The sequence below is a fragment of the Cynocephalus volans genome, chromosome 8 (genome assembly GCF_027409185.1).
Source record: "Cynocephalus volans isolate mCynVol1 chromosome 8, mCynVol1.pri, whole genome shotgun sequence".
NCBI classification, from domain to species: Eukaryota; Metazoa; Chordata; class Mammalia; order Dermoptera; family Cynocephalidae; genus Cynocephalus; species Cynocephalus volans.
Window position 1 is genome coordinate 128,408,536 of NC_084467.1, and position 16,232 is coordinate 128,424,767.

Here is a 16,232-nt window from a genome sequence, read left to right on the forward strand (position 1 = left end):
GGATGGGGTCCAAGCTGCACTGGCAAGACCAAGTCTTCTACCATTAGGTATGAGGGCAACTGAAGAGAGAAGTGAAGTCCAGTTATTAAAAAGTAATGCTATAGGGGCCGGGGGAGAATGGGAAGTTATTACTAAATGGGTGTAGAGCTTCAGTTTTACAATGTGAAAGAAGTTCTGGGGCTGGATAGTGGTGATGGCTGCACAACAATGTGAGTGTGTATAATACCACTGAACTGTGCACTTAAAAATAGTCAAGGTGGGAAATTTTATGTTGTGTGTTTTACCATAATTTTAAAAATTGGGGGAAAAAATAATGCTATAATGTTTGCTCACCTGAGGTCGTGGCTCGTGACATTCATACCTATGATAACAGATGAGAACTAAAGAGGAGCAAGGGTGAAGAGAGGGTGAGTTGAGGGGAGGGTGGTGGAAAGATTGTTCAGGAAGGGCCAAGAGCACCAGGATTTGGAGGTGGGAAGGTGTGGATTCTACTGTTTGCTCAGTGTCGTCCTGGGCAACACACACACACACACACACACACACACACACACACACACACACACACACACCTTTAACATCCTGCAATCACCTCTCCCAGCACACACACACACACACACACACACACACACACACACACACACACACACACCTTTAACATCCTGCAATCACCTCTCCCAGCCCAAAGGAACTATCTGATGGTTGGAGTCTGCACTCTTCTCTTAAGAAAAGATGCCCACAAAGTTCAAGGAAAAGAATGTTGTGTAAGATCATTTTATTTCCCAGGGCAAAGAGCTATGTAAAACCCAACTGGATTCTATCTGAAGCCTTACAGGCCAATTGCAGTAAATGCATTTTACATATGTTCAGTGCTGGCTACAAGAGCTATTCCTCTTCCTTTAGAAATATTGCTTTTGTTGTGGTTTACAGTAACCATGCAACATGCAAGAGCAGTGTTTTTCATGAAAAAACTACCATAACTTACAGGCCCTGCCCTGAATCATCAGAAAGCTTAACTTTTGGTTAAACATCCCCGTAAAAGCTGACAGAAGAAAAGCATATCTATTATACTACAAAGCTGTGTAAATCCGCAGATTGCTATTACACATAGTCTGACAATGACCAGGAACATCCTTCTGGATTAGTGAAAGCTTGGAAAGCAGCAACAGCAGCCTGGGCTCCGGCTGGCTCTGCCCTCCGCCTGCTCCCTTCAGGAGCCCTGAACACCTCCTTCTGCCTTTGCTGGTATGACTTGGAGGCTTTCACATCTTGGAGAGCTTGATGTCATAAGTGACCATGTTGAAGTTGTCCCAGGCAAAGAGCTTCCTCTCCAGGGGGTTGTAGTCGATCATGCTGCTGTACTTGTAGCGGTTCTTGAACGGGATGGTCAGAGGCTTGCTGCTACCTGTGCCTGTGTCGTAAGCAAAGTTGATGGTAGCCTCGGCTGAGGAGTAGCTGCTGACGGTGTACAAGGTGCCACAGATGACAAAGGCATTGGCGACGGACTGCTTGCGGATGTTAGTCTCCCAGGTTTGTTCAAGTTCCAGATTCTCTGGGTTCAGTTTGGAGAGGACGATGGCACCTTTGACCTCTTCGGTGCTGTAGATGACCCAGAGGCCTGTCTCATCCACAGCCAAGTCAATGTCTGTGTAGCCACCCCAAGAATAGGGGAACTGTCCGTGGAAGCCGGCTCCGGGGATTTCCTTCTCAGCCTTCACTGTCTCGGTGTTCAGCTCATACCTCACCACAGTCCTGGACCCAGCCCCCTGGAAATAGAGGCTCCCGGCGTACACCACAGCGCCTGTGCTTTCCAGTGGCCTGGGCAGCACGTGAACCTTAGAAGGGTAGCCCTGCACGAACTGGCTGACGAGGTCGTACTCGAAAACCTGGCGGATGTCTGTGCCCACCGTGTTGATTCTCCACGTGGTCTCCTGGGTATAGGGATAGGAGGGCTTGGGGTCCCTCATCCACACGCCATACTTGCCAGTGATCGTTTCAGCTGTTCTCAGAGTGAAAGGCTCTCCTACCCAGGCTAGTTCTCCACATCCTGAATGAAAAACAAAACTATAAAACCACTAACCCATAATCTTTCCAAATACAATGACAACACGGAAGCATAGCAGAGCTGGCAGAAAAGCAAGGGCCCTAGAGACAGGCAGTCTGAGTTTAAATCTGGGCTTTGCCACCCACGGGCTGCGTGACTTTCAGTAATTAACTCTCTAAGTCTGTTTTCTCCTCTGTAAAGGAGATAATAACAGAGTTTTGGGTAGTAGGGCTGTTGCAAATGTTAAATGTAATTACACATGCTCAGTGCTTGGCATAGAGGAAATGCACGGTAAATGTTCTGTGATCGATCTGATGTGAATCGAGCTTCTGCTCAGCTTAGTTGTAAAGATGAGGGCTGCACAGAAGGCTGCAACTGTATTTGTAATATTCTATGTAAGCTGGGCAGGGACTCATAGGTGTTCATGACATTACTCTTCATGACTTTTATGTCTGATTTAATTATTAAAAAATAGGAGAGAGAAAAATCAACTCATAAGAATAATTTTTATATGACAAAGTTTTCCAAGCCTTGATCAATGGGCCTCATATTTCATGCATCATTTTAATATAAGAAAATCTGTATGTAACTTTTCATATGTGGGGAAGAGACGGTTGAAAATTTAGATTTAGCAGAATCACAACAAATCTGTGTACTGTAATCGGCACCTTTGATTTCCTCACAGAGGGCAGGCACTCTTTGCTGTGCATCTCTCAGAGAATCATATTTTAAGTATTTCATAACCTCCATCCCCTTTTATTACACATGCCCTTCAGTGCTAGCAATAATTGGCAATCACATGGATAGTTAACGTTTCTGAAAACCACAGTCTTAGTCTTAAAGTCAGGCTTTCAGGGAACATTTTGGAAAGAGACAAATGGTACTTTTCCTAAGTGGCCAAAGTTCAGAAAAAATACCTTTAGTAACAAACTGTGTGTTGAGCTGGTGCATGGACCTACTGAAAAATGTCATTTTCCAGGTGTAGTTAAATCTGTGTGACAATCAAGTGTGTGAAATAACCACCTCTCTCATCTTCCCTCCATCCCAGCCTCCCAAGTATGGGTGACAGGATATAAGGCTCTGCTGGGGAGAGACTGACTTCCTGCAGACCTGCCCTGGAAAGCGAGCAGAGAGGGAGTTCTGTTCCTGTCCCCCTTTCCTGCCACTGCTCACGGGGAAGTTACTCATTTCCCACCCGGCTGGGCATTTACTCTGTACTGACTCCGAACACAGAACTAGACATGGATGAAGACCACGTTGGCGCAAAAGGGAAGAAATCTAACTTCATACCACTGTCTCCCTCTCCATTTCTGGGATGGCCAGATGGACTCTCCTTCAAGATTCGGGAAGCAGGAACCTCAGTTAACTGTGACTTCAATTCCTGGAAGGCCAAAGTGTCCAAATTCCATGTAGCAACTGTATTAAAAGAAAGACAAAATCATACTGTGAGAAGTGGCCCAAGGATTGACCATGTTGAGGACTGCTTTGAAATAGCCTCCCAAAGATGTGATTTTTTTAAAAAAATTATTTTTTTATTTTTTATAGCAGTTTGTTTTACAGAGAAATTGAGCAGAAAGTACAGCTAGTTCCCATACCCTCCCCCATCCACAAATATAGTTTCTCCTCTTCTTGACATGCTATATTAGTGGGTACATTTCTTACAATCATGAATCAACACTGATATGTTATTATTAACTTAATTTTACACTAGGGCTCCCTCTTAGTGTTGCACAGTTCTGTGGGTTTTGCCAAATGCATAAGGGTATGTATTCACCATTGCAGTATCATGTGGAATAGTTTTGCTGCCTTAAAAATCCTCTGTGCTCCACCTATTCATCCCTCCTTCCCTCATTCTCTGAAGCCCTGGTAACCACTGATTTTTTTTTTTTCCTCCATTACTTCAAATAGTTACAGAGATATGATGTTTGAGATTTGCTCTCAAATAATGATCAGGGATTGGGGGTCGGGGAAGGGAAGATGAAACATGACTGGACTCGGCTGATAACTATTGGGGCTGGGTAATGGCTACACTGGGGTTCCTGCTGTTCTCTCAACGTTTGTGTATGTTTGAGAAATCCCATAATTAAAAAGCTCACAAATAATAAATCACATTAACAATGTGTCTAGCACAGAGTAGGGTATTCATCACAAAATAAGGTTATGCACAATAAAAATAATTCCTGCCAGAAGGGCCAATTTATGAGTAGATGAGGGATTTCAGGGATATTGAGAAGGTCCTTAGCATCTTCCTAGATGTCTGAATTTCAACAATTAAAAATTCACTGCATGACTTTAGGTTTTTATTCTTGTCATGTGCAAATGTTTCTGTAAGAAGTAATACATTAAGCTTTACATGCTCAGTTGAAATATTCTATCAGGTATACCTCCTGGTTGCCTTCCTAATACTTGTCTCCAGCCCCATCTCTCCCCAGCTCCGAGAGGATGCTAGAAATTAAAAAACATTCATTTAACGAACAATGGTAAAGATTTACACATGCTAGACACTGGGAATCCAATATGAGTAAGGCATGGTCCCTGGTCCCTACCTTCCAAAGGTTGATAATCTCATGAAAAAATAATAACTATCATATTTTAAGAAAAAAAATATTCTGTCAGATTCCTTTCTGAGACCAGTTTTGCATAAGGAAGAAAGCATGTGCAGGATTCCTATGGGAATTTGAGGTGGGGTGTGAGCTATGGAGAAGGGAAGCTGTGTGAGTGACCTTGGTTAGACATTAAGTCATCGCCGTGTGCCACACATTTCTGCTTTTGCTTAGGATTATGGTCTTACAGCAGTTCTTGAATACAAGGATAAGGCAACAGCCAAAAGAAAGAGGCTTGGCTGTTTCAGTATGTAGGTTTGATTATTGTGGCGAGGCCAACAGATCAGGAGATGATTGCCGTGGAAAATATAGTTTGAGGCAAAACTATGGAGAAAGTAAAAAGAGTGGTGGCTGGGTGGGGTGAGGTGGGGGTGTGGGGAGGGAAGGGATGAGTACGTGCAGCACAGAGGCATTTTCCAGCAATGAAAATACTCTGAGTGATACTATAATGGTTGATACATATCATCACACATTTGTCCAGGCCTATAGCGTGTTCAACACCAAGAGTGACCCCTAATGTAAACTATGGACGGTAGGTGATGATGATGATGTGTCCATGCAGGTCACTAAGTGTAACAAATGCACCACTCTGGTGGGGGGTGTTGATAGTGGGGGAGGTTGTGCGTGTGTGAGGGCAGGGGGTATATGGGAACTCTCTGTACCTAAACTGAGGATCTTAATTTTGCTGTGAACCTAAAGCTGCTCTTAGAAAACAGTCTTTAGGGGTCCATGGGCCCTAGGCCTGCCCCTGCCTCTGCTGCCACCACATATCCAGGCCAACAATGGAGCCAGCCTGACACCCAGGATCCTGAGAGATGGGGGTGCCTCAGCCAGCAACCAGATCCTAGAAGATACTATTAACCATGTGTGTTTCTCTGGGTGTGTGACTTATCTGCTCATGTCCTTCACCAAATTTCAGCTTAGATTTTTCTAATTCATTTTTAAGAGTTCTTTTTGCAATAAGGATATTAATTTGTGTGTGTCAAAGAAAAAAAAAAAAAGTAGAGAATAGAAAAATGGTTACCAGAGCTGGGAGGGGTTGGGGGGAGGAATAAGGGGTGAACTATTGGGAACAAAACTATGTTGCCTACCCTAAGTGAATGATTGTGCAAGATATACACCTATTGAAACAACGCACTGTACCCCACAAAAATAAATACAAACAAAATCGAATTTTTAAAAAGTCTTTTAAAAATGATAATTTGTTATACTGTACTCACAGATTCCAAGGGGAAGGGGTCACACCCTGCCATGGGGGGCTGCATGGCAAAGCACCGGGGTTGCTCAGGAGTCAGAGGGAGCATGGTGGAAATGTGGGCAACAGGCTTTATCGTTCTTTCCATGGGAAGGAACAGGGGAGGCAGCGGAGGCAGGGTTAGCACTGGCTAGTTTGAATAATTTCAGCAGGCTCTAGGGCCTAGGGGCTGTCCCTAGTTGTTTGGTCCCTGGCCCTGGGATGATTAGGGCAGGAGGATAATGGCTGGAGAGAGGAGGAGGTAGCAGTGTGGCTCTGGATTGGTTGACTGCACAGGAAAGGCAAGCTCCCAGCTGAGTCGTTCACTATCTGTAGGAATTGGCTAGGCCTGGGAGGGGCAGGCCTTCCAGCATCTGCAAGGACCAGATGGCAGAGCATCGGAGTCAAAAGACAGGCTTAATGCTTTGGCTTTTTTTCTCTTGCTGAATGCCTCGGTCATTTCTCTGGCCCTTGAGTGACTTGGCTCCTTGCTCAGGATTTTCAGGTGTCCAGGACAACAGGAAGGAAGTCAGCGCATCACCTGAGGCTAGGGCTCCACACAACTGAGAAGGTCAGTTTTTTCTTCTTTTTAAATTTTTTCTGCCTTTTATTGTTTGTTTGCTCAACTCTCCTATATTTAGATTCCAGGCGTGGAGGATTACAATGGAACTCTTAACCCCTCTGGATGTACCGTATTTCATCAATCTTAAGACACAGTCTCCACATCCCTGGGATCAGGGTGCCCTCTCCGAGTTGTTGGTGTTCGGCTCCGATCAGTTACAGTACTGAAAATGTTTCTCTCTGGAAGGAGCTGGAGGAAACATTCAGCTAAGCAGCTCTCAGGCTTGGCCTGGGCCATGGGGCTGGGGGCGGCATTCTGCCATGGCTGAGAGCCCTGCTGCACAAGCCGAGCTGTCCCATCAGCCGCCCTCTCCTGACCCCGGCTGCGGTCCTCTCCTCCCCAGCCCTGCCTTTGTGCAGCTGCAGCTGTTCAGCCTCCATAAGAGTGAGATGACCTTGGACAGGGGTGGCTCCTCTGTCCCCTGGGATAGCCCTCAGTCTAGAGAGGACAATGTAAGCAATCAAGACCCATAAACCAAAATTTATAGCCAACTGAGGCTATCCTCCATAAGCATCCCAAACTCCAGGGGTAATTGGGAGGGCTCCCAGGGACACAGCAGGTCTTAAGTCTTCCCAGCCTTGAATCCACAGAATTATTTATCCATCCATTCTGCCAGCCCCTTGGGAGCACCTATGAAGGGCATGGCTGTGCTAGGTGCTGGAGCTAAAAGGTGAATAAGACGCAGTTTGTTTATGCCCTTGAGGATCTCATATTCTGGCAAAGTCCTCCTGAAATGGGTCCTTTCCAGGCTGCTTTGGGAACCAGCATCATTGGACAATCTAAATGGCTCCCGGAGAGTCTTGGAAAGTTTATTTGGTCCTCTGACTCTCTTTCTCCCTATCTGAGGATCTGTGGAGGTGAGGAAACACCTCTGTTCTTCATTGTAAAGATTGCCTTGGCCCACATGGGAACCCGGGGCAGAGATAGGTCCACTAGGTCAGATGAAGGCTCCTTAGACTGATCTGGAACCTGCACCAGCTGCTTCCCTCCTCACCCAGTGCAGGTGACCACACACCTCTGCCAGGGAGTTGGTGCTGCTCGTGGGCAGCAGGGGAGAGGGACAAGGTGCCTGAGGTTCCCCGTCCTTACATGCTGCCAGGGAAAGGCAAGAGCTACCCCCACCCCTACAAGTGATGGCAGAGCTATTTGTAACACCCTCTCCATCCGTGCTTCTCCACTGTCATGCCTTCTCTCTTAGGCCTAAAACATGATGATAGACCCCTGATCCCTGGCTGTCAGGAGCAACCCTTCCCTGCCTCACCTGCTCAACCTCCTGCATGGAGCAGAGGCTCATACAAGGTGGCAAACCGTCACCAGGGCAATTCCTCAAAATCAGATGATTAAGCATGTTCCTTGAGTTTAGCTGTTTTCCTTTCATTGGTACCTTTTCTTGGACCATTGTAGACTACTTTTCAGGACAATTCAAACTTCTTTTCTTTGATGCCTCAATTAACTCTCAGAATGCAGGAGCTGGTTTTAGGCAATGTGAGGTGAAATACTGTTGGTGGCATCTGTACAAAAAGTCTGGAGAGCCCCCACTCCCTGCCCTTCAGCTACGTGACCCACACTAGCCATGCAAGGGGCACATGGACCTCCCCTCCCCTACATCCTCCCCCACATCCCTGACATGAACTACTTTATTCTATGAAAGTACCTAAGATGGTTAATAAGAAAAGTAGGGCGTATACTTGCAAGTTACTTGAAATGCCCTTCTTAGCCACTGCAGGAATAAAGAAAGTGAAACAAACGGGCACACAAAAAAGCCAGGCATTTTCACAGATGGCTTCCTTGAAGATAGCTGAAGTACTGGCACCGAAATGCTGAAAGACAGCTTTCTGCGTGTGAAAAGAGATGATTAACGGGCATTTATAGCTCTTTCCACTTTCCAAATAATTTTCATATAAGTTATTTATATGATGTGGTGCTTTCAAAATTTCAGAGAAATAGAATAAGGCTTTAGGGCTGCAATCTGCACCTAATAAAACTTAATTATTGCCACCACTCTTTACACGTACACTATGAACCACGTGCTGTGCTAGGTACTTGCTATTTATTACCTCTAGTCCACATAACAGTCCTGAAAGTGAATGTTATTATCCTCTTTTGCAAATGAGGAAAGCAAGATTCAAAGAGATTAAGTAACCTGTTCACAGTCACTCAGCTAGTAAGTGGTGGGGCTGGGACTTGGACCCATGTCTTGGAGAGCCATGGCAGTTTTGAGCCCTCTCACCCAGTGGTGGGGAGGGGTGTCAGTTATAAATAAATTGCCTCTTGGAGCCCAACGCACCCTTCCGTATATGCTCTCTGACAAGGCATTTCTGCCTTAAAGTGAGCATGATGTTGAATTGTCTCAACAGAGGCACTAGAGGGACACTGTGGGAGGAAGAAGATCTCCCACAGTTTCCCTGCCCCAGTCTGGTCAGTGGCATGGGTGTGAGGACATCTGGTGGAGCCTTGCCCCAGCATGGACCCAGGATGCGGTTCCTCAGGGACCATGCAATCTCGGCTTGGTCATAATCTTTTCACAGCCCTCTCAATGAGGAAGCCAGAGTCCCTGCATGGGGACCCCAGTGCTCTGAAAGCCTCCTGCCTGTGCCTGTCTGTGACACCCATTGTATTCATGTCACAGGTGGTTGGTCAACCTCCCCACCTGCACTTGACAGGTGGCCAATTGCAGCTGCAGATCAGCTCAGGCCTGGGCTAGTCAGTCCCCTTCTCTGCTATCTGATGGGCTGAACCCCACTTTCCCCAAAGAGTTCTGAACCCTTTCCACGTTCATCCTTTCTTAGGGCTCTAAGTTGCCATATGGAATTTACTTGTATCTTATAGTTGTTGTCTCATCAGTTAATAATTCTTTACATTAAACTTCCCTGGCTTAACCTACTATGTGGTTTCTATCTCCTGATTGGACCCAGACTTCCATGGAGGTTTTACAAGAGCCATGAAGATGTTGCTTGGCACTTTGGAGAGTGGCCTGCTGCTGGCTGAGCTTGGCTCCCTGTGGATGCCCAGTAAACACACAGCAATCTCCCCATCATCTCTGCCTTCCCAACTGCCCAAGAAGAGGTGGCACAGGCACTGGCCAGTGCTACCTTCCTTGCCTGGTCCCACCATGGCCCTCAGGGCTCTGAGCAAACAGCCCTTGGCTGGCTATCCCTCTCCCCACTGTCTTTTCCCATTCTTTGCAGGAACCACACCTCATGTGCTTTCCTTGAAGTAAACAAGAATCACAATAAAACATAATGTCAGGGAGTGGCTTTCAGAATGATTGGAAGGCCAGTTCCCAGTTGGCAGGTGGGATGGTTGGATTATGAACCTGCTGGCTTCCTCTTGGTCATGTCAGCCAGGAGCATCTGGCAATAGTCAGACTCCCAGAGTGGAGCCATCTGGCACAAGGACCAAAGCCTGTGGGAGAGGATGCAAGGCCCCGAGCAAGGAAGCTGTTGTGCAAAGGAGCCCAGACTGAGCCAGAAATCATAGCTTCTTGGTTGCCCTGCCAGGTTCCAGTGGTGTGACTTTGGGCAAATGACTCAACCTCTCTGAACCCCAGTATTCTGAGCGGCATAAATGTATCAGGTTGTTTTGAGGATTACATAAGAAACTATAAATGAAATGGTCCTCAATAAAGATGAGTCAAAACTAAAATTTCTCTGGAATGTTTCAAAATCACTAACAATTCATTCTCGATGTGGGAGGAAAACAAAGAGATTATGAAAATATTAAGGACTATATGAGCGTACTCCAAACGTTTGTGGAAAAATTGAATTAAAACATAATACAGGCTGGCCAGTTGGCTCAGTAGGTTAGAGCACAACCTTATACCAAGGTCACGGGTTCAGATCTCCGTCCAGCCAGCCACCAAAAACAAAACATAATACAAATCCTTCCATGAACTTTTTGAAGGTCTCTCATATTGTGTCAGACGGTTAACATTTTTAGGGTTTCTATTTATTTATTTATTTTTTTAATATTAAAAGTCAGTCGTTCTGTGGTTTAAAGGTGCATGTCTTTTACAAAATTCTGGAATTTTTCTGCATGCTCTGCCCTTACCTCTTCTTTATAGACTCACATTCTAGAGAGCTCAACCTGGAAACTGAATTTAACTCATTTGCTTTTATATGTATGCATGTGTAGATAGGCAAATGTCATTGCAATGATTTTTGTACCTATTTCTGTCACTGCTCGAAAAGTTCAGTCAGTATTATGTAAAGTCGATACTACATAAGTGAAGAATGAAAAAAAAGAAGGGTGCGAATATATTTACAGGTTGTCACAAATACTTCTGGAAAATGAAGATTAGCTAGTAGACTGTTGTCCTGTGTGCTGTCCCAACACGTATGGTCTCTACAATCAATGTGTGCTACAGAAACGTTACATACATGTCGACATTTTGATCTCGGAATGACATTTAGAAACAGTAGTGGAACTCAAGCAAAGGCCAACCTTTGTCGTTATAGTTCATTTGCTGGGTGGCCACTCTGTGCCAGGCACTATGCTGGATGCTTCCCCATGTTACTTCTAATCTGCATAATGACTCCCAGAGGGGTTATTATCCCCATCCCATAGGTGAGGAAAGGAAATCTGCAGCACATGTGTTGAACACCTCTGGCGCCCAACTCCCGCCCCTGCTCCCGTTCACATACTGCCTACCTTTTTCCAGCCATTGCTGTGGCAACCTGCCTTTCACAGGTGTCACCTGCCAGGACCTTGCCCCTACTTCTCTCATTCTCTGCATAGGAAGTCTGCAAGAACCATCCTGTTGCACCCATCTGTGTACCATGGAAGTGTGACATACCTCAGGAGAGAGCCCTTGGACAACAGGGTATCAGACCCATGGATAAATGCTCTTCTGTCAAATTCTACACAGCCCCCCTGAAGGTCTGGAGGGATAGAGCCTCCATTGCCCATGGTGGTGACCAGCTTGAGAAGGACCCTCTTGTTGGCTTTCCTTCTTTCCCCACCTCACTCTCCCCTGGCCCCCTTCTCTTCCCTGGGATCATGGCCCTTCCAAAGCAGAGGTTAAAGGAGAAAGTGGGGCTTTTCTTGTGACAGTAATAACCAACTCTATCTAGTTTATCTTTAAAAATTGTATTTTTTTCTCCTACTCTGGGCTTACTTTTATGTAAAACATAGGAGAAAAAAAATATACAAGGGGTCTTCAAAAAGTTCATGGAAAAATTTATATTATCTTTAAATTCCATTTTTCCATGAATTTTTGGAAGTACCCTTGTGTGTGTGTGTGTGTATAGAACTTTGTGGTCATAGCATGTAGTAAAATGTTGCCTATCATACTATATGTTTGTATAAACAAGGGATTTCCATGATTCTAAGGGGATTTTTTTTCTCTGTAACAATTACACGATAAAGAAAATGGCAGTGACAATTTGGACTTCAGGTGGGATGAGAAAAAGCTCACCTTACCTGAGTGCACTGAGCCACACTAAGCCTCACTCCCCAACCCTCCACACCTCAGTTCTTGCCCTTCCTGCACGAAAGCACATCCACGCTTAATTCCAGCTCCCCAAATGCCCCTCCCCCCATGTCTAGGACCTTGAAGCAGACCTCCTGTTCCAAGAATTTCTGTCCCTTTTTGTCCTGTGTCTTTAGGGTCTATAAACTAGGGGTCAGCTGGCAGTCCTGAAGGTCACTGAACCTCAGGGGATGAGACCGGAATTCTAGCCCGGGCTCTGCCACTAACTGGTTGGGTGGCCGTGAACTAGTTGAGTAACCTCTCTCAGCCTCAGTTTCTACATCTGCAAAAATGAGCCAGTGGCACCGGATGCTTGCTAAGTCCCTTTCCAGTTCTACATTCTTATACTAAAGTAATTTCCTGCTCATGAAAACGATCCTCTACTAGAAAAGAACTTCCAAGTTTGGAGTTCATTATAATGGGATGTTGCTCTTATTTCCACAATAGAGCAGCTGGAAAAGACAAAAAGAAACGTAAAATTAGAGAACACGTCTAATAAATTCCCAAAGACTTGTTATATGACCACAAAACAACAAAAAGACAAAATTTAGCTCACTTAGGAGAGCGTGGTGCTGATGACAGCAAGGTCAAGGGGTCAGATCCCCATACTGGCCTGCCACCCAAGAAAAAAAAAAAAGACTAAACGTTGCCTCTATTTTTGTACACACACACACACACACACACACACACACACACACACACGCCAGAGCACACATGCGCACGCGTGCATGTGAGTTTTGGTTGAGAATGTAACTTCCTTAACAATCTGTAGTAGGAATGGTTATTTCATTTGTTTTCACAGACTCAGGTTCAAGTCTCAAGTCTACCACTGACCAGCTGTGCAACCTTGGGCCCCTCAGCTCTTACAAACTCACTCTCGGTAGTTGTAAAGTTCGGAATTGGATCTCTTTGAATTCTTACAATCTAGGATTTTTAAAACACCCTTTGTATTGTATAGTTATTTTATTTGAACCCCACAAAAATGATTACTCAGAGCAGGAAGTTTCTTTGTCATGCTATGGATAAGAAACGAGGGTGCAGAGGGTTAAATAATTTGCCCAAGGTCATACCCAGGCATTGGCTCAGGTTTTCTAGCCTCACACCTATGCAGATCTTGCCTTTTTAGAAAATATTTTCCCATCATTTTATTTTGAAGATTTTCAAACCTATAGAAAAATTGAAATTACAACAAACTCCCCATGTACCATTCACGTAGATTCATTCCCCAATTGTTAATAGTTTGCCACATTTGTTTTACCTTTCTTCTGCTCGTTCTTTAGGTATTTACAGTCTTTGCTCAACTGTTTGAAAGCAGATTGCAGATATTCTGATGCCTCCCCCCAAGCACTCCAGCACGGATATCCTCCCCCATAACCCAAGAAAAAGAACATTAATCCAATCACATAGTCTAATATGCAGTCCATATTCAAATTTTCTCAATGATCCCAAATTTGTTCCTCACAGCTTTTTTTCCCTGGATGCAGGAACCGATTAAGGATCCTGCACTTTATTTGGTTATCAAGTGTCTTTAGTCTTTAAATCTAGAACAAGCACGTACCACACCACTTTTTTCTTTCTTTATATTGACACCTTTAAAGAGCCTGGATGAATTGTCCCATAACTGGATTTGCTTGCTCGTTTCTTGATAGTTAGAGAATGTATTACACAGTGAATATTTGGAGCACAACTTTAACAAGAAGTGACACAAATGCTGTCTTCCCAGCTAATAAGAAGAGTGTCCCCCACCCCCAGCACACTCACAGACTCACCTTTAAGCAAGCAGGGATCGGGGACCGGTAGGAACAGAAGAGCTTCCCAGCTGGAAAAAACACCTCAAGTCTGATGACTTCACAGCAGAGGTTCTCAGATTGGGCAAAAAGTAGGAAAACTTCCAAAACAACATGTAGAGGGAACTGACAAAGGGTTGTCTCCTCCTTATTTTGCCAACGGAGGACATTAAAAACAAACAAAACCAAAAAAACCTTACCACTTTATCACTTTGTAATTCTATTGTCATTTTGTAAACAGAGGTCATTTTCACACAAAAAGGTAGAAATAATAATCTCTGAACAAAGATTCAGAAAAGGCATAGTTTTCCAAAAAGGACAGTTGGCATCTTTCTACTGCTCATATACACGTACATCTCACCTGGTCCTCATCGATCTCATTTTGCTGTGGACTGTGAAAACCCTGCCATGAAGAGGCACGAGAACTCAAAACCACTAACCTGAGCAAAGCTCCCAGAAGCTAAATTACTAGTAACACATGGAAGTGATTGCTTTCCCGTCCTTAATTCATGCCTTGAGTTAGATGTGATCTCTGGGAGAAAGGCCGGGAAAGGAGGAGAGGCCTGGGCCACGAACCGTTTCACCTGCTGGACTCGTGGCCTCTCTACCCCACATTCTTACCTTCCCTGGAGACTGGTGGCATGTCCTGAGAGGTGTCCCGGGTCTGGGGACACTGGACCCTTCTCAGCCTTGCTACCTCCTGGGTGCTACTTTCCAACCTCCTGGCCAGATCCTCATTCTCTTGCCTCAGTTGCCTCTTCTGTTCCTCCAGAGCTGACTTGTCTCGGAGGAGGTTGCTGTAGGCTGTCTCCATCTCCCTGGTTTGGGTTTCCAGCTGGTCCCGCTCCCTCCTCAGGGTGCCCAGCTCCCTCTGTAGACCCTCCTGGGTCTCCTGGGGCCCAGCAGCCTGGCTCAAAGTCAGCCGGTGGATGAGGCTCTCTAGGGAGCTGAGCCGGGCTTTGGCAGACTCCAGGTCTGTGCGCTGGGTGCTGCTGTCTCTCTGTAGGTCCTGGATGGCTGACATGGCCTGGCCCTGCTCGGGGCAGCTGGATTCATTGGGGCTGGCCACACTGAAGATGTATTGGCATCGGCCACTTGGGTCGTTGGTCTTCCGAAGCTGGGCTGTCCTGGCCCCCACACCCCATGCCAGGCAGGCCAGAAGCAGCAGCTGGACAGCTGGCATCTCAGGCCCGCAGCTGCAGCAGTGTGCACAGAAGTGCCTCAGTGCAGAGGCTGGGCGAGGCTTCCTCTGGAAAGCTCTGCTGCACTGTGAAGTGCCTGGATGGGTGGCCCTGCTGGCTCATGCCCGAGCTCCAGAGAGGTTTATATATACTGGGGAGCCAGCCCTGCGTGGGGGGAGAAAGAGGTGGCCACGTGAGGCCGGGTGTGGCGGTGCACAGGGGGTTACTTTCACACTGTCAGCAAGATTCTTAGAAAACAACCTTCTGAAAGTCTGTTTTGAGTTTCTTTCTTTAAAAAAAAGTCCCATTTTATGCACCTCATACCCCAATAACAGTCCCTGTGTCCCCACCCTGTTTTGCGCACACACTCACACATGCCCACCACATCCAACAGGACTATTTGTGTGCTGACTTCAACAAGGGTATATTTGTAGTTTATATTTTCATTCACTCTGCAAACTTCATTGAGAACCTGCTCCGTGCCAGACACTGTGCTAGGAACTGGAGATACAGATATACCTAAGACACCGTCCTGTTCCTATAGCAGAGACAGAGACAAATAATAGCCAGCCAGAATCCAGGGACAGCGTCCCACCAGGCTTGAGAGCAGCACACCTATAGAAGCAGTTGAAAGCAGAATTCCACCCTCGTCCCTAGATTTAAAACAAGTGTGGTGTATCTTTGGGAGAATGTCCTAATTCCAGTCTTGCATCTCAGGCACCAACGTCAACATTAGCCTCTAGACCAGATCTTATTCTGCATGTGTGTGTGCGCGCGCGTGCATGCATAGTATGGGCATGCACACACGCCCTGAACCTCACTGGTGAAACCTGTGGAATGCTTCTCAGGAAGATGTTTTTAAATGTGTAAAATACTCATATATAGGATTACAAAGGAAACACATAATATTGAAATACAATTATCAAAATATTTAAAAATTGGAAATGTGCTTTTTTATTAACATTAAAAACAAGATCTAACAGAGGGTCTAATATCAAAGTAATTTTGAGTGTAAGTGATATTTCATGATATCTGCAACAATTGTAACATAATATAAAATATCTGTCATTTCTATAGGAAGGTACAAAATCACGGGTATTGCTAGCACAACTTTGGGCTTATGGCTATATCCATAATGGAATGAAATGTTAAATTTAGTTAATAGGTGGTGAAAATAGAGACATAATTTTTTTCACACCCAAATTCATGGGCTGTCTGAACTATATGTTAATAATCCCTCTTTACTTTAACAAACACAGAGGGAAAAAATTTTTTAAATAGAAAAAACACCAAG

The 16,232-nt window shown here is 45.3% G+C and overlaps 1 protein-coding gene across 1 annotated transcript; it reads right to left on the reverse strand.

Moving 5' to 3' along the window:
• Positions 1–755: 755 nt before the first annotated feature.
• MYOC (myocilin) lies at positions 756–15,044 on the reverse strand. The gene is made up of 3 exons (XM_063105966.1): positions 14,379–15,044; positions 3,332–3,457; positions 756–2,044 (listed from the first exon to the last, which is right to left on the reverse strand). Exons 1-3 carry the CDS (start codon positions 14,938–14,940, stop codon positions 1,260–1,262), a joined length of 1,473 nt encoding a protein of 490 aa, XP_062962036.1. The 5' UTR covers positions 14,941–15,044; the 3' UTR covers positions 756–1,259.
• Positions 15,045–16,232: the final 1,188 nt, after the last annotated feature.

Excerpts from the sequence above, each read along its gene's own strand:
- MYOC (XM_063105966.1), bottom strand. The coding sequence starts at position 14,940 with ATGCCAGCTGTCCAGCTGCTGCTTCTGGCCTGCCTGGCATGGGGTGTG. Across the intron at positions 3,458-14,378 it reads GCCACCAGTCTCCAGGGAAG|TTGCTACATGGAATTTGGAC; the intron begins GTAAGAATGTGG and ends CTTTTAATACAG. Across the intron at positions 2,045-3,331 it reads AAATGGAGAGGGAGACAGTG|GATGTGGAGAACTAGCCTGG; the intron begins GTATGAAGTTAG and ends TTTTTCATTCAG.